This window comes from Denticeps clupeoides, chromosome 3, assembly GCF_900700375.1.
Source record: "Denticeps clupeoides chromosome 3, fDenClu1.1, whole genome shotgun sequence".
NCBI lineage: Eukaryota > Metazoa > Chordata > Actinopteri > Clupeiformes > Denticipitidae > Denticeps > Denticeps clupeoides.
In genome coordinates, this window is record NC_041709.1 from 29,965,928 (window position 1) to 29,987,485 (window position 21,558).

At 41.5% G+C, this 21,558-nt stretch overlaps 3 protein-coding genes and 1 long non-coding RNA gene across 4 annotated transcripts; 2 read left to right on the plus strand and 2 right to left on the minus strand.

The window, feature by feature from the left end:
• Nucleotides 1-5,031: 5,031 nt before the first annotated feature.
• On the plus strand, nt 5,032-9,151 carry ube2g1b (ubiquitin-conjugating enzyme E2G 1b (UBC7 homolog, yeast)). The gene is made up of 6 exons (XM_028973825.1): nt 5,032-5,195; nt 6,006-6,108; nt 6,191-6,288; nt 6,377-6,555; nt 6,684-6,799; nt 7,781-9,151. Exons 1-5 carry the CDS (start codon nt 5,153-5,155, stop codon nt 6,768-6,770), a joined length of 510 nt encoding a protein of 169 aa, XP_028829658.1. The 5' UTR covers nt 5,032-5,152; the 3' UTR covers nt 6,771-6,799; nt 7,781-9,151.
• Nucleotides 9,152-11,695: 2,544 nt separating this feature from the next.
• arpc3 (actin related protein 2/3 complex, subunit 3) lies at nt 11,696-15,316 on the minus strand. Its single transcript, XM_028973824.1, has 7 exons — nt 15,162-15,316; nt 14,591-14,690; nt 14,405-14,481; nt 13,333-13,401; nt 12,645-12,771; nt 12,010-12,104; nt 11,696-11,930 (listed from the first exon to the last, which is right to left on the minus strand). The coding sequence occupies exons 1-7, from the start codon at nt 15,165-15,167 to the stop codon at nt 11,868-11,870; spliced, it is 537 nt and encodes a 178-aa protein (XP_028829657.1). The 5' UTR covers nt 15,168-15,316; the 3' UTR covers nt 11,696-11,867.
• Nucleotides 15,317-15,986: 670 nt separating this feature from the next.
• Nucleotides 15,987-19,795, minus strand: gpn3 (GPN-loop GTPase 3). The gene is made up of 8 exons (XM_028973543.1): nt 19,668-19,795; nt 19,482-19,590; nt 18,150-18,317; nt 17,931-18,055; nt 17,619-17,734; nt 17,454-17,550; nt 16,409-16,537; nt 15,987-16,292 (listed from the first exon to the last, which is right to left on the minus strand). Exons 1-8 carry the CDS (start codon nt 19,713-19,715, stop codon nt 16,233-16,235), a joined length of 852 nt encoding a protein of 283 aa, XP_028829376.1. The 5' UTR covers nt 19,716-19,795; the 3' UTR covers nt 15,987-16,232.
• On the plus strand, nt 19,483-21,534 carry LOC114786426 (uncharacterized). The gene is made up of 4 exons (XR_003749203.1): nt 19,483-19,902; nt 20,966-21,140; nt 21,225-21,253; nt 21,458-21,534. It is a non-coding gene; the product is annotated as an uncharacterized LOC114786426 (long non-coding RNA).
• Nucleotides 21,535-21,558: the final 24 nt, after the last annotated feature.

Consider the following 21,558-nt stretch of genomic DNA (forward strand, 5'->3'; position numbering starts at 1 on the left):
GTGTATTACGCCATTTTTATAAATCATTTTGTGTATTTCACATTAAAAAGGAATGAAAAACGCATACAGCTTTACTTGGCAGACGCTTTTATCCAAAGCGACTTAAAAGGAGTAATTCTCATTCGGTTTCCATAGATTGTGAGTTACAGCTTCTTTCCATCAGATATTAATTGTGTGCCACCTTATGGTTTAAACAGCTAAAATGAACTGGAAGGAAATTGCTTCTCTGCTTTAACAACCACCCTTGGTGAGCAGTGGAGGGGCCCCGGGGAGCAGTGTGTGGGGACGGTGGTGGCACCTCAGTGGCACCTTGGCGGATCGGGATTCGGACCTGCAACCTTCTGATTATGGGGGGCGATTCCTTACCCGCTAGGCCGCCCATATCCAGAGCGAGATCAGTAGAGACAGCCCGGCCCCCGAGACACTTAAGTGTCTTGCTCAATGGACACAATGGTAGTAAGTGGGGTTTGAACCTGGGTCTTGTGCTTCATAGGCGGGTGTCTCACCCACTAGGCCACTTTGATCTTCATGAAAACATAAGCCATCATTCAAGATTCTAGATTGGTTTATAGTCAGTACAACAGTGTACACAGTATACTGTGTATTGAAATAATCTTTCATGCAGACCCCCCCCCCCCCCCCCCCCCCCCCATAGCACAATCGTAAAAGAAAGAAAAATATATGTATATATACACACTAAACAAAACTATACTAACGAAAACTTAAATACTGTACAATATCTTTATATAGTAAAACTTTTCTGTACAATGAACAGGTCGAACAGGACATAACCTGACAACATTGTGTAGGATGATTGTAAGTGGATATGTTGGACACACAACACAAACATGTGCAAAAAGAGCAGATATGTGCAAAATGGTTAGTGTGTTATCGGGTGCATAAGTCTGGAGGTGGTGTTTTTTGTTGAGTTTATCAGCTTTTTGGTGGTGGCAGTGCATTGAGAGCTCTGGCAAGCAGTGTCTGGCAGTTACATTTACATTTATGGCATTTACCAGACGCTCTTATCCAGAGCGACTTACGACCAGTAGCTACAGGGACAGTCCCCCCTGGAGACACTTAGGGTTAAGTGTCTTGCTCAGGGACACAACGGTAGTATGTGGGGTTTGAACCTGGGTCTTCTGGTTCATAGGCGAGTGTTTTACCGACTAGGCTACTACCACCCTGTACATGAAACAAAAAAGTTTTTTTACAGCGTTAAACCATTCAGCGACGTTAAAAAAACGCCGTTTTCTCGCTACGTACGTTTAACTTTAACTTTGGTGATTATTGGCCCTGATGGCTTGCCGTACGCTCATTACACGTGCCGCAGCAATAAAATCGTCGAGTTTGAAGCCGCGGCCGAGTTCGACCGGGGTGGGAGTCTGCTCACGGAGTCGCCGGTTCGAATCCCCGAGTTGGCCAACGCAACAAGCGCTGGTTCCCGAATTTACTAACTCCTCCCAGTTCTGCGCGGTCGACGCATACATGCCTTTATTTTTTACCCCGCGCCATAAAATTACTTCTTATTAACAGAGGAGGCAGTTATTTAGTTACGTATTGCTGGTAATTTTACTGTCTAAAGCAATAAGGAACCAAGTGAGACACCGGTACAGAAAATACATTTTTACCTGTTGATTGTCACTGATCTGTCTTACCAAATGTAAAATTGTGCATTGACCCTTGGGGCATTAATAGGGTTCATTGTTGGATGTGGAATTATTAACCTTTGAAAATGTAGTCCTTGCGTCTAATGAACGTACACCGGACGTTCAGTCAGTCGTTTACAGCAGGTTTATTTTGGACATGGGAAACCAATCAGTCCACCAAACGGATATTCCCTACACTTATTATTGAGCAATCTTGATGTCTGCACCATATTCCTTGTCATATGGCATTTTCTGTATTAATAATGTATGTACAGGTTGGCACTGGCATGTACTTTAAAAAATGGTGGTAAGAGCTTCAGATCAGAGCACGAAAAACCATGGAATGCTGTCATACATCTAGAGCGACAACACTGACACACTCCTCCACTCAAGGACATTCAAGTTGCTTCCCAAAATAGGTCTCATCAGCAGCATCCCCAGGGCGGGATTTATTATGACAGAGATGCGTAAGAGCCTCTTATAGGCCCCGTGTTCCCTGATGGTGATCACATGATCACTTCTCCTCTGCTGAGAGGCCGCACCACAATATACCACAAAATAAAAAATATAGGCTTTTCAAAATATAGGCTTTCCAACGTACATAAAATAAATCATATTTTTGAAAAAGTGAGGCTTTGGTCTAAAAATGTTTAAAAACTAAATGTTTGCAGAAAAATGTGCAATATCCTGAACTGCACTATTCCACTCCTCATCTATCCATATACATATCTGGCTATGAAATAGTTCTCATTAATGCACATATGTTCCCCTGACACGCCAGAACGAGTATTTCCAGTGGGAAAATACTCACTTCCCCTTCTTTGACCCTACCTGATGAAGTCATGTGGAGGTCTAGTTCAGGCCCGTCCATCTCAGGCTGCATTCTACGCATGAAAATACCACCTTAACCCTGCCAGTGTATCCCTGTGAAACACATCCGATACATAAAAGTTTGTATTTCACCGTGTGTCTATAGCACAATAGGCTTAGCATGAGCGCAGAGGTTCAGAAGCGCACAAACACAAAAATATATTGTCACCCAAAGGAAAAGACTGCAGGTAGACTGCTATATATCTAAAATTTGTTCAACAGATGCTCTGACAAAAATACAAGCAAAAAACAAAAAGGGGTGAAAAAGAATTGTCTTTAAATAACAATGGCAGGGTAACACTGAATGAAGAATATATATGAACATTCGTTCTCACTCTGGAACCTTATCTAACAGACACCATTTCTTAAAACATGACAAAAGAAACATGTCGCCTCTTGTCGTGGGGCAGTGGAACCATAGCGGTTAAGGAAGTGGCCACTGAGGTGCCACAAAGTAAAGCACCGTCCACACACTGCTCCCCGGTAACCTGTCATGGCTGCCCACTGCTCACCAATGGTTTAAAATGCAGAGGACACATTTCATTCTGTCACCGTGTGCTGTGCTGCTGTGCATCACGATAATCACTTCATTTTCTTCTTTCTAATATGTAAATAATATCATTTGCTGATTTTCAATAACATAGTTTCACTTTTTTCACTTTTCACTTTTTTTTTACTTTGAACTGTGCAATCAAACCTCTGCCTCCCGAATTTCAGGTTTCTCTTACTGAACCACTGGTTTGCTGGCATTGAAATTTTAGATTTTAAATTTACTAAAGTACACTACATAGGACAGAACACTAATACACTTCAGCACTTTCAACAACTTCTGGACTCTATCCCCATAGTCATTGGGGATAGAGTCCCCAATGCAAATAACATAACTATGTTATTTGCACAGCTTCACTTTTCACTTTACACACTTTACACATTTGCACACCTTTGCCCTACTCTTTACATATAATTTATGTTTAAAAACATAAATTTGTAATATTTGTTTATATTTGCATATTTGTAACACTTTTGTAATTACTTGCATTATTGAGGTCAATAGCAGTTGCACAAGCATTTCACTGCATATCATACCGTGTATGACTGTGTATGTGACAAATAAAAATTGAATTTGAATTTATGATATTTACCAGATGCCCTTATCCAGAGCAACTTTCAATCAGTAGTTAGAGGGACAGTCCCCGTGGGGATACTCAGGGTTAAGTGTCTTGCTCAGGGACATAGTGGCAGTAAGGCGAGTGTAACCAACTAGGCTACCACCACCCCAGCATGCAAGCAGCATTGGCAACTGAGCAGACGATTGTTAATGGTGCTGTCTGACAAATATACCAAGTTGGGACCACAAAGGCCAGAGCTCACGTTTTTGGAGGTTACATGCTTGTGCAATGCAGGTTGGAAATTCATTGCACGTTTTTAAAATACCTCAGTAGTTACGGGGACAATTTGCAGTTAACTTGCCCAGTCAGACCGCTTCACATAATTTGAAGTTTATGGCAGAAATAACATTAACACCTCTCTGTCTCATTATCAGAAAAAGCAACAAGCCCTTTGCCATATCTGGCCCACATTTGGGATTTGCTATATATGGTGAGGTACAAATTAAGAATCTGTCTTTTCAGTGAGATAATAAAGCTCTTGGCGTTAATGGGAACGGAGACCCCTGTCTGTTCATTAATCTCCTCTGTCCTTCGCTTGTTTACACTGCACATGCCTCACAGGTCTGATTCTGGAACATGACGAACCACACGTCATGTAAACTACAGTCCATTAGACTTCAAAGGAGGTGGGGAGGGGAAGAGGGGTGTTCCCATGAAACAAGATTTCTCAGATAGCTGGGCTATTCAGGGTTATTATTTATTCATGACTGTCCAATGAGAATTTAAATAAGGAGCCTTTCTATTGGATGATCACGATTTAACTTAATCCAGCTAATTGAGAAAGCCTGTTAGATATAACGTGCCATGTGTGATCACAATGTTCAATTTTCATCCTGGGGAGAGGCAAGCCTTTGAAAATCCATTACTGCGCCCTGCGCGCCATCTAGTGGACGTTGGCTGAACACAGATCAGCAATAACAGTCTGGGGGTGACATAAGGGTGACAACAGAACAATATTATATTTTCAATTATGTTGAATTTAACCAAGATAAAAGTGATGTCACTTTATATTGTAGGCGATTCAAAACTAAAATTTTTACAAGAGTGGTATGCAATATATGTCATTAGGAAAGGTAGTTAAAGTACATGATCTTCAGAAATAAAAAAGTATACTATAATAATGCATAACACTTGGGGTCCTATTTAAAACCAGCCTGAAATTCAAAGCTTTACATGTTCTGCTGATATCTATTGCCTACATTTGACACCTGCTTGCTGAAGTTGTATAAGAAATATTCGCGCTTCGTGCAATGCGATTTTATAGAATAGCGTGTCGACTCCAATCAGGCGCTGCAAAGGACAGCCTACCGGTCCTGAAGCTTGCGCGCATGCGCCGTGACGCCCTCGCTAGCTTGTAGCAGGGCGGCCAGCAGGCTAAAAGGCTGAAGGCGCTGGAGTGGCGGCTGCTTTTCTTTACCCGCTGGCAGCGGCGACTTGGCGGACAGTTGGTGTTAAAACGCCACCGAGATGACGGAGCAGTCGGCGTTGCTGCTTCGGAAACAGCTGGCAGGTGAGGCGCTCGGCTAACTTTAGTCAAGTTCGCCCGCTGGTAATCCCGCTCGGTCAGTGTCGGGAGTGACGGTGAAATATGGCCCGATGCTGATAAAAACGTCAAGCATGTCGGCTGTTTTATATCTCGTTTTATTTTCTCCCTCCACTAGCCCCCACCCGCTGAACCGAGCCCACCTGCCTGCGTACTTAACTAACAGTATTATTGCCGTAATCGCGTCTCGGCTGCTTGTTCCGACGTGGGGAACACCCGAGTCGGTTCCGTACCCCAGGCTGACGTGGGTCTCCGTAATTTTGTCTGACGTGAAGCTATTCTTAGGAGGCGGCAGCGACCACGACACGCATTGCTCAACTTGGATCGTGGGTGTCGCAAGCCGCCACGCAGTTCTCGTGTTTAGCGTCTCACGGAACTGTATGGAATAGGACTGCACTAAAAAAAATCAATTAGAACAGAACGTCAGAGTCTGTATGTATATGAAAGCTTATGTCAACAGTTTTTCTTAATAAAATGAAATAGCCACTTTACCTTTTTAATAATTCTAGTTTTAGACAACTATGACATTAACGTACATGGCGATATTTACCACGTGGATCTTAATCCAGATGTCACACCGTCAAGACCGCGAGCTAAAGACGTCATGACGTGTTTCAGATGTTACGTTTTGAACATCTGTTCTGTCCAATGGAGAGATTACTAATCTAATAAAGGAATAAATGGACGTGGTTCTTGGTGTGGTTTTTAAGATGTGTGTTTTGTAATGATTGTAGACCGGTTGGGAATTAAATCTGTCGTTTTTCTGTGTTCACTCAGAGCTGAACAAGAACCCCGTGGAAGGCTTTTCTGCGGGTCTGATTGATGACGATGACATCTACAAGTGGGAAGTAGTCGTAATTGGCCCTCAAGACACATTGTTGTAAGTTGCTTTCAGGTTAAAATCATTTTATTACTATTAATATTTATTTGACCACTTAATTTATATTTTAATTTTTTTACAGTGAAGGAGGGTTTTTTAAAGCCTACCTGGATTTCCCACACGATTATCCCCTCCGTCCGCCCAAAATGAAGTTTATTACAGAAATCTGGCACCCCAATGGTAAGCTTTTAAGCATTTACCAGGAAACCTTAAGAACAATCTCTTTTTATCTGAACAAAGATGAATCTTTTCTTCTCCCTCCCCTTAGTCGCAAAGAATGGTGATGTGTGCATTTCAATCTTGCATGAGCCTGGGGAGGACAAGTTTGGCTATGAGAAACCTGAAGAACGCTGGCTTCCCATCCATACTGTGGAGACCATCATGATTAGTGTCATCTCAATGCTCGCAGATCCCAACGGTGACTCTCCTGCCAACGTAGATGCTGCTGTGAGTCACAGATGCTTGTGAACAATTGGTCAGAAATATCGGACGGAACATAGTAGACCTGAGGGTGGTTGTGTGTGTGTGTGTGTGTGTGTGTGTGTGTGTGTGTGTGTGTGTGTGTCCATCCACAGAAAGAATGGAGGGAGGACCCAAACGGTGAGTTCAAGAAGAAGGTAGCACGCTGCGTACGAAAAAGCCAGGAGATGGCATTCGACTAGACCTCCCACTACTGCTGTAGTACTTATGTGTGAGTACAAGTTTCAATGCTGGCATTCCTGCGAGTTACCCAACATAACAATTACGGCAAAATGCTTTTAGGCTTTTCAAACTCGACTAGAGGTGTGAACCTTTACTGGTCTCGTGATTAGATTCAATTACGATAATCAATGCCTTGATATTGATGCATTACATAAATATTCTATTGATGCATAAGGTATTGCACCCATATACATTCTGTAAATTTTTCAGTACGTGCACAAAAACTGACTCAAAGGACACAAGATACAGACCGTGGCTGTTTATACGTATGAAGTTAAAAGCAGAGGAGCCGAGAAGATTGATATGGCTCATCTTTTGTATTGAATATGTACAAAAAAAATCACAAGTTATAAGCCTGACTGAAATATTTTGAGAACAATAGTAATATCCACTAAATGTTATTTGAGTTTTCTTTACTGTTAGCATTACCCTGACTCCCAATTACTCCTAGTTTGACTCTGTTTCTTACACCGATCTCTGTAATACTTGTAAATGAGCATTATTCCAAGCGTGTTCCCATTGGCTGGCTTTGAATTCATTTTGATTAAAAATTATTGACTGCTTAATGTTTTTAGTACATCAAAGTAGAACTTTGTCTACTTTGGAAGTCCTGAATCCTGCATTAATAGTTCTGGTGTTGCCATTTCCTGTCCACGTTCAACAAGTACATCATGGCTGCAATTCATGAGCTCTGAACACCAGAACAGATCTTCAAGGTTGTTATTTCAGCTACATACATGTTAGGCAGCACATAATGAAATGAAACAACGTTTCTCTGGAATCAGGAGCCAAGTGTAACGTTTAAACAAAATCTGCATGTCCATCAGTGACTAACCGTGCTACATAAAGTGCAAACAGGCAGTGCACGAATATTAAAGGCAAACAAAATATGTAGGCAAAAGGGAAGACAGATAGTGCTAAACCAGGGAGATTAGTATGCTTGGTACTAAATCAATTTTTTGTCTTTCAGCTTAGAAACTCTGAGCATTTGCTGAACAGTTGGTGACGGATGCCCAGTCACCCATTAACAGACTTTTGCATTTAATTGGAAGATGGAATTAAAGCCAACAATATTTTGACAAGGTAATCAATTTCCTCTGTATGACATGGGTGACCTGTCAGTATTGTTTCTTTCTTTTTCTTTTTCTTTTTTTTTTTTTTTTTTTCTTTTTTAATAATTTTTTTGCGCACCTGATTTTATTTATTGTCAAGGTAAATGAAATGTATCGCATGTTTCTTGTGTGTAGACTTGCTTTTATTTTATGTAGTGTTAACCTGCCACTGAGCCATCTTTGAACAATATGCAACCTGTGGCATTTGGAGTTGTTATGCCAGCAGTAATGAACCCTTATGGCCCTTCTAAACATTATGCACTAAACGTGCCCCACTCCTCAACAAAATTACGCAGCAAAAGTCTACCATCGTAAGGGTTTCACTCGCTCAACTGCCTTAATTTCTTTTCCTGCAAGCAAGGAAATCTTCAGTGATGTCAAGTCTGTGTCAGGATGTTTCTTTTTACTTTACATTTTCTTTCTTTTTTTTTTTTCTTTTTTTTTTTTTTTTTTTTTTTTTTTTTTTTTTTTGACAAAACCAAAAAAAAACAATAGTATGAGGAATATTTTTTGTATGAGGACCTCTTTAGCGCAAGAGTGAGTGTGTTTGTGTGTAAATAATTTTTTTTTTTCCTCTTCCAATACAACTAAGCAAAATTTAATCATGCACATCTTTACATTTACATCCATTTTGAAGCTGATCCAGATTATTGATCACAGGCTCCAATAATTGCACTTGTTTGTCATTTGTCACTTTCTTTTTTTTGTGAACTTTTTTTTTTTTTTGGTGTAACCTTTTCAAAGGGCATTGTCTTGCCCAATCATGTGAACACAAGCTCTTATTTGTCGACAGAGTAAACGCTTCTGTTTACTTGGGTGTGGTCAACCAACTAGTGGTGGTGCCACCTACCCCCAACCCCACCCTACAGGGTGGAAGTATTGGTCAGTATCTGTGCTCCCTTTAAACCTTTTCTCATGGTCTGAAATTCTCACACAGCACTGTTAGATGGTTTGTTTTTTTATAAAAAGGGTCTAAAGAAACTCGAATCCATAAAAGGACTAAATCAACCAACGAAGCAATAAGTAAAACTGACTGACTTGGTAAATCTGTAGAAATGGTTGAATTTTAGAGTTTATTGTATTTTAGGATTAAGTACTTTGTTCCCCTTTCGATAGCATTGTTTTAAGTTATCTTCAGAGAATTAAGAGCGTTCTAATGATCATAGTGTGTTATGTTGCCTATTTGGCACTCCTTATGTTGTAGTCCAATAAACAAATATCTGAATGTGCGTTTGTGTTTTTATTTATTTAATTATTTTTTTATGTTCTTTGTTGCTAAGATTTGCTAACAGCAAATCTGCAAGAAATCTGCATGATCCCCTGTATGGTATTGCGGTTCAATTGAAGAAATATTAGCAGTTTCTCATCTCAGAATTTAAATATTTATTAAATATATATTTTACTCTGACCTAGCTCCAACAGTAAGACACTGGCTTGAAACATCAAGAAGCACGTACCAGAATTAAAATGGGAAAACACATCTCAACACAATTGTCTTAATTTTCCTATTTATCATGCTGTGTGCGAGACATGTCACATCCATCACAACATTCATTACTTGTGGTCCCAGAATCTCAATGCACCATTTTAAAGTCTAATAAACATATTGGCAGAGGGGTTTCAAATCATGTTTTTAGTGCATATACAGGTCCTTATCCAAAAATTAGCATATTGTGATAAAGTTCATTATTTCCTGTAATGTACTGATATACATTAGACTTTAATATATGTTAGATTCATTAAACACAACTGAAGGTAGATCAAGCCTCTTATTGTTTTAATCTTGATGATTTTGGCATACAGCTCATGAAAACCCAAAGTTCCTATCTCAAAAAATTAGCCTAATAAGACTGCCGACCTGACGGCCATCATTGACACCCTCAAGCAAGAAAGACTTTACTTTACTTTATTTAGCAGACGCTTTTATCCAAAGCGACTTACAAGAGGAAGACACCAGCAATTCTCGTTCGATTGCTATAGAATATTGAGTTTACAAACTAAGAGCCCTGATGAGGCTCAGACTTGTCAGTGAAGAGCATGCTCAGAGATTGTTAGGTGCTAGACGAAGAAAAATTATAATGTATTTATACATTTTTGTATTGTTTGTGCAATGTGTACGCATGTGTGTGTGTGTTAGATTTGTCTGTAATATTTTTTGAACAAGAGGGTTTTCACCTGCTTCTTAAAAGTGGTGATAGTCTCGGCTAATCGTGTGGAGGAGGGCAGGTTGTTCCACCAGCCAGGGACAACAACGGAGAACAGAGATGATTGGAATCGGAGACCCCGTGAAGAAGGAATTTTTAGTCTCCTTTCGTTTGCCGATCTGAGAGAGCATGCAGGAGTGTATCTAGGTAGTATCGTGTTGATGTAGGAGGGCGCAGTTCCATTTACAGCCCTGTAGGCAGCATCAAGGATTTGAACTCAATGCGAGCAGCTACCGGGAGCCAGTGGAGGGAGGTAAGAAGAGGTGTAACATGGGTGTATTTTGGCTGATTGAAAATGAGACGGGCTGCCATATTTTGGATCATCTGGAGTGGCATTTCTGAACGAACAGGCTGTTCCCAGAGTGCTGTATCAAGGCACCTCAGTGGGAAGTCTGTGGGAAGGAAAAAGTGTGGCAGAAAACGCTGCACAATGACTGGACCCTGAGGAAGATTCCAGACCTTGGGGGACCTGCGGAAGCAGTGGACTGAGTCAGGAGTAGAAGCATCCAGAGCCACCGTGCACAGGAAATGGGCTACAGGTGCCGCATTCCCCAGGTCAAGCCACTTTTGAACCAGAAACAGCGGCAGAAGCGCCTAACCTGGGCTACAGAGAAATGAAAGCAAATTTTGCATGTCATTTAGAAATCAAGGTGCCAGAGTCTGGAGGAAGACTGGGCAGAGGGAAATGCCCAAATGCCTGAAGTCCAGTGTCAAGTACCCACAGTCAGTGATGGTCTGGGGTGCCATTGTCAGCTGCTGGTGTTGGTCCATTGTGTTTTATTGGCAGGGCCAATGCAGCTAGCTGTCAGGAGATTTTGGAGCACTTCCATCTGCTGAAAAGCTTTATGGAGATGAAGATTTCATTTTTCAGCACGACCTGGCACCTGCTCACGGTGCCAAATGGTTTACTGACCATGGTATTACTGTGCTCAATTGGCCTGCCAACTCTCCTGACCTGAACCCCATAGAGAATGTGTGGGATATTGTGAAGAGAAAGTTGAGATGCAAGACCCAACACTCTGGATGAGCATCCTGGGCCTCCATAACACCTCAGCAGTGCCACAGGCTGATTGCTTCCATGCCACGCCGCATTTCTGCAAAAGGATTCCCGACCAAGTATTGAGTGCATAACTGAACATGATTATTTGAAGGTTGACTTTTTTTTTTTTTGTATTAAAAACTTTTTTTTATGGGTCAGTTGAAATATGATAATTTTATGAGATAGGAATGTTGGGTTTTCATGAGCTGTATGCCAAAATCATCAATATTAAAACTATAAAAGGCTTGAACTACCTTACGTTGTGTGTAATGAATCTAAAATATATGAGTCTAATGTTTATCAGTACATTACAGGAAATAATGAACTTCATCACAATATGCACATTTTTTTAGAAGGACCTGTATACCCAAAACAAATGAATGTGCGTTGATCATTTATTCCTTGGAACAAAAACGATAGCCTCTATGCTTCTGTATCCAAAGTGAGCAAGAAGTTACCAGGCCATGTTACATGCCTGATGGGTTTTTCAATCTGCGTTTAGACTTCCATTTAGAATGAAACGAGACTGCTCATTTCAAAGATCATTTATTGGATTAAGCATAAGCTTAAAATGACATGATGAAATGAACAAATGTTCTTAAGTAAAAAACTGGACATGGGTGCATAGGCGCACAAAAAAAAAAAAAAAAAAATTCATCCAAATTGCACAAAAATGTACCAACAGCCATTTCAGGTTGAGCCTTACTGTCCAGGGGCAGACAGGCTTTTGTTCATGAACTGTTTCTTCACAAAGCACACCCACCACTGCAGGACAAAAAGGTTTGTGTTAGGCAGGATCTGACAACAATGCAATCTAACATCATGGGTTTTGACTTCCTCTGACCTTGCTTGGTTTGTCTGTCTGGGGGTCGAATACTCGGTCGCACAGTCTGAGGCCAGTCTCCTGACGAATCTGCTGCAGGTAGGCCCTCATGGTCTCTAAACATGAACAAACATAAAGAGGCATCTAAAATCCAATGAATAAGAGGCAAAAAGGTGATGTGTTTTTGGAATTTTATTAAAAATCTTTAAGCCTTGAACCCTACAGACTACATAAATTAAATAGACTGACAGTGTCTGGACATTTCTGTATCCTTTTAATGATTGTAGGAAATAATGTTATACAATTTTTTTGATGTTGAGGAGCTAAAGCTATAAAAAAAACAAAATTTCATTTTACATGTGACAACTGCATAATTTATTAAGGGCTTCTTTTTCAAATAAATCATGACAATAAATTTATTTAAATGCATAATATTCAGGCATAAGGGGCATATAGGACTGCACAGAGTGCAAATGTCCATAAACTACAAGATTTAAAAAAATATTGCAGGACCCTGTACAATAAAGGGGTCCAAGTACCATATAGTGTGCGAACAGCTAAATAGAGAAAATACAAAAATAGAAACAGCATGTAAAAAGATGAGGAAGTGCGAAACCTTTACAAATTGGACAGAAACATAACCAAGGATTTCGTACCGTCTTCCTGTTTGTTGCCAGGCTTAGCGTACATGGCGTTCAGGGGGAATCCAGGCTCGCCTGGGATGGGGAAATTGGTGATGCCCAGGGTGTACATCTCTTTCTCTCCCTGACCTCGTGAGCTGCACTACACCACAGAGATCAAAAACCCGCAGACGAGTGTTCAAACAACATTCACTTGCGCTGAACAAATTGAAGTACATGTTTTCCCTATACGACAATACGAAATAAGTCTTGGTGCATGCGTCTGCTAACATCTTCTGGATTTGCGAGAATTCATGCAAAACATGGCAGGCCTACTGCCTGGTTCTCTGTATCTAGTAAGGGAGGAACTAACAACCCACACAGCCATTTCTATTTGTGTGTAGTTACCACTAAACCCCAGAAGAACACTGTACTTCAATGTAAATGTCACTTTGTGAGATTATTTAACATTAATACGAGTTCCCCTAGCCTGTCTACGGTCCTGCAGTGGCTAGAAATGGCGATGGGTGTAAAGAACGCAGCAGCTCAGACGGTCGAATCTGGAATTTGTTTAAGGTTACCACCCTTTTTTTGTCATACTTTATTTCATGCTGAAATTCGGAAAGAGACTCCAGATACAAGATTACATACTGTAAAATTTCTGATGTACTGTTGCCATGTTTTATTTATCTGAGGAAATATTGTGCTGAATGTTTCAAATGACCTTTTGCAGCTTCTTGAGGCATTCAGAGATGTACAGGGTGATGTAGATGAGCGTCCGATCAGCTTCATTCTGTCGAGAGTCATATGAAAAATTATGAGAGGTTTATTCTAGAACGCTTCACATAGTGAATTAATATATGTGCTGCTAAGTAGGGCTGCACTGGAGAGATTTTGATTATCCTGGCCTACCACAGAAATGTGACAAAGTCGCATCACCTGCATGAAACCATGCCTACTTGCAGCACAAACCATTCATTTCGGGCAACAGCACAGAGCACAAAAAAAGTCTTAAAATTCAAGTTTCCAAAAAAATATATAAAAAAAGGCCTTACATATAACTAGAAATGACTAGTAATCCTTAAATCCAAATACTGCAATCCTTAAATTTAAATACTGCAGACCCAATAAATAAGAAAAGAATCATTCAGAAATCCACCAGTCACTGCGACTGGGTACTGAGAGTGCACATGGAAATAACCAGGGTGCTCCTAGCCTTTTTGGTGCCCTGTGCAAGTCATTATGATTTAAAAAAATCCCAATCCTGGAGGGACTGCATAATAAAATGTGAACAAGCATAGTGTTTTAATGTAAACTCTGCAGCTGAATACAGACAATGCAAAAAATTATTATAATCACTTTCATCATACGAATACCTGGTATTTTACTGGCCTTATGGGTGTGACAGAAAGTCTGATTTCAGATACTGTTTTATCTGGTATACACTTCTGCTATATGGTGTAGTATGTGTAAAAAGTTTAGTGTACAACTCCCTGCTGCAGCGCCTTTGCTATGGACACTCGGTACCCTTTAAAAAAAAATTCATTTAAAATGACTAATTATCAAATTAGAAACCGCAATATACACCATCTACAGTTCGGTTTATATCGCAATATGAATTTTATGGCATTTCGCACAGCCCTACAGCTGATCATTTTAATCAAACCTTCCGTTCCTATAACAGTATGTCCTGCGGTGAGAATGAAGGGAGAGGAGCAGGAGAAGCAGACTTCAGAGCGAAGTCTGGGCAGGTTGAGACATGTGGAGGGCCAGGTTATGCACCAGGATCAAATCACCTTGATTTCGTAATTCTTGAAGAAAACGTTGGCTTTGAAGTAGTATATGGCCTCGTCAATGATGTCGGACTCTTTGGCTGGAAAGGTGAACAGAGGCAGGACGATAGTGAACACGGTGCAGGAATTTCGCCAAATAAGGAAGCAAGTCGATCACACTTATCACATGATCTACCAGAAGCAACCCACTTTCTCTGGGAGCAGGTCCTTTAAACTGGGTTTTGAGAGGGAGCATGGCCATATTCCCTATCAATTTGGTGTCAGAATCCATCAGGCTGGAATGATAAGCCTGAGGAAAGGAAAAAAAATAAAAAATCAGGAAGTGTGAAAAAAACGCGTCAAACATTGAACGGGAAAAATGAACTTAACTCCCACTGCATCTTATAACATCGTGATTGGAGGCATCTTGATTACATAATAACACCAAACACTATTTTTTTTATTATAGGTGGCACTGTCTATAGCAAAACTAGCTGGCTAAGCTAACTAACTAAAGCTGAAGGTTTAACACCACGATAACAAAAACATAATCGCCGAATACTTGCAGTCGTTTAAACTTGTATTAAATTCTTCACAACAATTGACATGATATCTCGTTTTAGTTTCTACATCCGCATGTAGCTCGGTTTTACGGGCTATCTACCTCGGTATGCTAGCAAACTACAGCCCAACAAGAACCTTTTAATATGCATCTTAATTAGCGTTCACTGGTAAAGACCGGCACCGTTCATAAAGCCACCTCCAAACGCAGCCAACTTACGGGCATTTTGGCGAATTAATCCTAAATCTTCGGCGGTGCAGAAATAAACTGTAAACGCAGCCAGACGCCGCTTCCGCTGTCGCACCCAACGCAGCGGGCCGGAAGCGGCGGAGGGAAAATACTGCGGCAGTTCCGGCGGCGGCCGGTGGGGGGCGACAGAGCTACGCCGAAAAGAGGTAAGAATAAAAGAGGACTTCAGATTCTGCCACACCATCAGAGAAGGTCCTGCATGGTTTAGATGAATTTCCAATTTGTTATTACGGTGAAATCCAGACTAACACAGCATTACATGACATTTAGCTGTAGCTATTGTCCAGTGTCTGAGGAACAATGATCAAGAATGGCTGACAATCATCCATACATCATCCAGCAATTTTCTTAAGGATTTAAGTTTTATGATTCTGATATATTACTCTGGGAAAGCACCCTAAACTATTAGTGTTATTCTGTGACATTTAGTTGTATACTTTTTATATTATACTAATGGCAATAGTCTTTATGGTATTTTTTATGCTCTTATCGTAGTGCCATGAAAGTAAATTTACCACTTGTGGGACTAAAAAAAGAATCTTATATTATCTTTTATCAAATTACTTGTCCAAAATCCTCATGTATTCAATTTGAAGCACAAACGGATATATACAGTATTTTTAGAAAGGAATTACATGGGATAAAATATGGTCTTTTACTTTGGTCCAAACCAATTTCTTCTACTAGATGTTGCTGGGACAGACTTCCTATTTATTGCCTTTAGAGAAATTAACATAACGGACTGATTTTGTGAAAAACATGATTCAATAAAATGATTTTTTTAGAAAAGAAACAAAGATTTTCCAAATTTTTAATGAAAAATAGTCAAAGCAGTAAGGTCTTGAATATAAAACTTGTTATAACACAAAAACAGGGTTGGTGACTAGAGCATGCATCCCTTTTAATGTACAACATGCATTTGCTCTTATTCTGAAAACAAGATCAAAATCCCAAGATTCAAACATAAAAGCAAACAGGCCAGTGCTAGCAGAGTCTTTTCTTTGCCATTATTTCAGCTGACTAATGTTTTACTGAATTCCCTCAGGAATCTGCTTGAGTCTCGAAGAACTCCTCATAGCTGCAGGGATCTTCATCGTTCTCCTATCAAAACAAGCAGGGGAAAATCAGACCACTTAGAGCACTGACATTAGCTTTATTATAATTTAGTAATCCTTAGGTGTAAAAAGGGAAAAAGCATGAAGTCAGCTTTGACTCACCCTGGGCTCCTTGACCTCAAGATCTTCACCGTACTGTATGGAGAAGTCGATGTGCTGAAGGACAATGCTGATGCCCTCTTCATCAGTTCGGTCAAAGGGGAGGAAACGTACCATGCTGTAGTCATCAATCTGCCAGTTTAATCAGATATGAACGGTATGAGAATGTGTTGTAGTTAGAATAGTCATTGCCATACATACAGTGGGTATGGACAGTATTCAGACCCCCTTAAATTTTTCACTCTTTATTATCATTGAAATTAGATTTTTGTTTTCCCTCATTAATGTACACACAGCACACCTTATTGACAGAAAAACACAGAATTGTTGACATTTTTGCAGATTTATTAACAAAGAAAATGTGAGTATTCAGACCCTTTGCTGTGAGACTCATATATTTAACTCAGGTTCTGTCTATTTCTTCTGATCATCCTTGAGATGGTTCTAAAACTACATTTGAGCCCAGCAGTGTTTGATTATACTGATTGGACTTGATTAGGAAAGCCACACCCCTGTCTATATAAGACCTTACAGCTTTACTTTATTTAGCAGATACAGCTCAGATCTGTACAGATACAGATACAGCTCACAATGCATCTCAGAGCAAATGAGTCATGAGGTCAATGGAACTGCCTGAAGAGCTCAGAGACAGAATTGTAGTGTTTGGTTTTTAAAAACACCTGAAGGACTCCAGGATTGTGAGAAATAAGATTCTCTGGTCTGATCAGAGCAAGATAGATCTTTTTGGCCTTAATTCTAAAAGGTATCTGCTGATCACCTGTCCAACACAGTCTCAACAGTGAAGCATGGTGGTGGCAGCATCATGCTGTGGGGTGTTTTGCAGCTGCAAGGAGAGAACTACTGGTTGCAATCAAGGGAAAGATGAATGTGGCGAAGAGTGCTCAGGACCTAAGACTGGACAAAGGTTTACCTTCCAACCAGACAATGACCCGAAGCACACAGCTAAAATGCCGTATGAACGGCCCAATACTTATTGGAGAAGTACAGCCCGTTTCAAATATATGATTAAGCATTACTTCCCGCTTACCACACCACAGATGGCTTTCGTGAGCTTCTTGAACCTCTTGCTTCGTATGGTTACAGAATTATCCTCCATCATTGAGTACATGTCTGGGTCCAGGTACCTACAGGAAAACATGATCAGTGATCTGGTCCACAGGCAGTGGGACAGCATTGTGTTTCTGAGACTTACTTTTCAATTTCCTTCTTAGCTTTTGGACTCAGCAGGTCCATTTTAGTCATGATGTTCACCTGCGGAATCTCAAGGGACACCATGGCACTCAATGCAGCCATGACCCCGGAAATGAACTGGAAGTGAAGGAGATGTGCATTTACACCTTAGATGGAACAATTAATACACTGTTTATAGGTCTTCATAATGCCATAGACAACATATTTTGAATTTGGCCTCCTGTATGCCACCAGCTTTCTAGTGTTATCTTCGACCGGTGGCATGTACAGCAAAAAAAAAAAAAAAAAAAAAAAAAAAAAAAGATCTCTGTACCTTAAAGGTTTCCACCATGAACTGAGAGTCCACAAGAAAGACTGCACATACACGAAACTCCCACTGCTGGAGCTGCTCTACTAGCTGCCTCATGACGGGGAGATGAGTGTACAGCTCAATCTGGCCTGCACAGAAGAGACACAGAAACCTTGTTTATTCGCCAGCAGGGAAATGGAAAATTCCAGCCATGAAGAAACATCTAAAACACGACTGTCTCACCCGGGCAGTCAAATAGTATGTAGTCATCCTCTACATGGCCTAGGTTCTCCTCCAGCCAGTCAAAGTTGTTTGCAAAGTACTCCATGCAGAAGACGAGACCGCCGTTGGGCCCAAACCGCAGCGAGTCGTCTTCCATCACGTCGTCTACCTGGATCAGCTCCCTGATATCTGAGAACGTTCCTCATGTCACTTTTGGCAAAAAGCATGAATTCCTAAACCGCTGGCTAAGACACACAGTAGGGCTAGACGGTACGTTAAACCATATCCTATTGCCCCTCGGAACACTCCATATTCTCTCTATTACACTCCCATGAGTTATTAACAGTTATTATTTCAATATGTGAATACTGTTAAGAGATAAGACATTCAATTTGAGCATAATTATCACAACACAAACATGTATGAAGTTTCCAGAAAGATGCAAAAAAGTAGAAATTAAGAAGAGGAGGTGAATGTGAAGATGGGCAGGTGGTAGCTCATTAAGCAGACGAATTGTACTTATAATTCCATTGTACAGTGGACATTGTGATAAATATTAAGTTATGATTTCTACACCACAAAGTACAGTGCAAAAAGTGAAAAGCACACAATAATAACAAATAATTATTTATTTGTTTATTTATTTATTATGAAATAATAATAAAACTGGCTAAAATGCTCATGTTGATTATCTAGAGATGCGCTAGAAGAACTGGGGGTCGGTCTCTCCCAACTCTAAACTAATGAATGATCTTTGACAAGCAAAAGTCTAAAGATGGAGAACAACAGACACAGACACTCTTTCTCAGGACACATCATGTAATAGTTTAATGAAATTATAGAATTCTATAAAAAATGCTTTAGGCAAATCATGTAATATAATATATTTCATAAAATTTAGAACCTGGTTTTGGTTTGTTATTTTGTATGTAGTGTCCAGGTGACCAGGTGTTCTGTCGGATTGTCCTACTTTGTCAGAATTATTTTTATAGCGACTGTTCCTGCTAGCTGTACAAATGCGATGTGCAACTATTATACGGTCCATAAACCACAAGAAGTATGTTGTGATAGCTCAGAAACACCCATCAGATTGTCCTACCACCAGTGTTTTACCTGAATATTAATTAGTTGGACACTTTATTGTCCAAAAACCACAGATATGTTCTGATTGCTCAGAAACACAAGTATTTGGTGCTGCACTTACCGTGTTTTCCTTTAACTACTCCAACTAAACTTTGAAAACTGTGCGACGGCAGCGTGCATATTTGGGCGTGCGCAGGCGCATTTGCCTTTGGTAGGACCTTTCGATAAGTAGGATGAAATGATGGAACACCGGCCACCCGGCGACCTTACCTGCCATAACAGAATAGTCGAAGTGCTCCGCCGCGGGGTCCAGGTTGACCACCTGCACAGACCGGTTCATGGCCTCGGCGTGCTTCACCATGGTGGCGCAGTAGGTGCTCTGGCGGGACAAACGTGATTACGCGACGCCGAGTCACGAAGCGTTTCTGGGTTACCTTCACGGACGGCGCCGCTCACCTTCCCGCTGCCGGCGGGCCCGATGACAAGCTGCGCGAACCGCGGCATTCTGCGGACTTCAGCTGGAAGCGTCAGATGAGATGTTTATCGTCGCCATGTTTCAAGAACAGCAGCAGGTCCGCCTCGACTACGGAAGCCGGTCGGGGTCATATCCTTCCGCAGCCGGAGACGAAAAAGGCGAATTGGGAAATTCTACAATTTCAACGAACATGAGATCCACCGACGAGTGACATTGGTAATCTGGTTACTGTGGCTTATGTCAAGTGGCGTATAGTAAGCTCTGTCTTTTTTTGGTTTTTGAATGTCGAAAAGCAGGAACGGGTGGAAGCCTAAGGTTTCGACTTTTGCCAAACTCTGAAATGACAAGTGAAGCTGGGTTTTTTATGGGCAATGGTGGCCTGTAGAAGAGGTGGGCAATGACAAAGTTAGATGTTAATTGACCGCTACAATTCTCCAGATCTTAATGCCATCTGTGGCAAGAGGAGGCCACATCTTTAAAGTGAAAGTGATTGTCATTGTGATGCACAGCACACGGTGACACAACGAAATGTGTCCTCTGCTTTTAACCTATCACCCTTAGTGATCAGTGGGCAGCCATGACAGGCGCTCGGGGAGCAGTGTGTGGGTACTGAGCTGGTTGCTCAGTGGAACCTCAGTGGCACCTTGGCACACCCGATTATGGGTGTTCTTCCTTACCCGCTAGGCCACCACTGCCACTTACAGGACTTACAGACAGAGGTGACTGTTTTTTATCATTGTGTCACACAGCAAGCACAGCACATGGTGCACACAACAAAAGGCGCCCGGGGAGCAGTGTGTGGGGACGGTGGCATCTCTGACCCTTTCAGTTATGAGTCCGCTTCCTCACACGCTAGGCCACCACTGCCCAGAGAGGTGTATGGAGTAGCGTCCAGGCCTCGGTAGGTCAGACCCTAGCTGTTAAGGGAGCGGCCCACATAACCAGAAGGTTGCTGGTTCGAATCCTGGTCCGCCAAGGTGGCACTGAGCACCATCCCCACACACTGCTCCCCGGGCGCCTGTCATGGCTGCCCACTGCTCACCAAGGGTGATGGTTAAAAGCAGGGGACACATTTCACTGTGTGCACTGTGTGCTGTGCTGCAGTGTTTCACAATGACAATCACTGTCATTTCACTTCTTTCTAAGACAAGATTCTGAAATATCTAATTTAATATACCAGTTTGGGACAATTAATTTAACAAAATGTAAAAAAACACGTATTCCACTATGGTTCCATAACATTCCTTTTACTCATATTCGGTCTCGCGCCTTTTTTAAGGGAAATCCCTGGATGCACAAGGGAGGGGTAAAAACAACGTGAAACGCGTCACCAGTGTCACCAGTGTCGCCAGTGTCGCCGCGGCGGGGTCACGCTCAGTCCAGGGCTGGAGCGCAGACATGAAGCACGTGTTCTCCATTCCCGAGATTCCCGGAGTCGTCTCGTTTTTACCAGGGTACGAGTTCTGTTTCCTGCGCTGATTAAAACAACACGATTCTTTTTTTTTTTATTTATGTACTACGTTTTTTTTTTTTTGCAGGGTTTCCTCTGGCAGAGACGCACAGTGTGGTGAGTGTTGACTGTCCATTTTTGGTTCCGTACTGGACCATGTTTTGCGAGCTTTTGGTGGTTTTGTGGCGTGTACTCGTCCGCAACCCGATCGGCCGCGTCCCCGGGCTCGACCTCGCGGAAACTCGGGGAAACTTTATAGCTTTTCCTACGCGGACCGATCACGACGTACTAACACACGACCCTCCATTCGCCGTCTCGCAGGGTCCTTCGGGAGGCCACAGCCACCACCTCCCGCCTGGCAGCACATCCACATTCCCAAATGCATCCCGGCTCCCCCCTTCCTGCAGGTAGGAACAACGTTC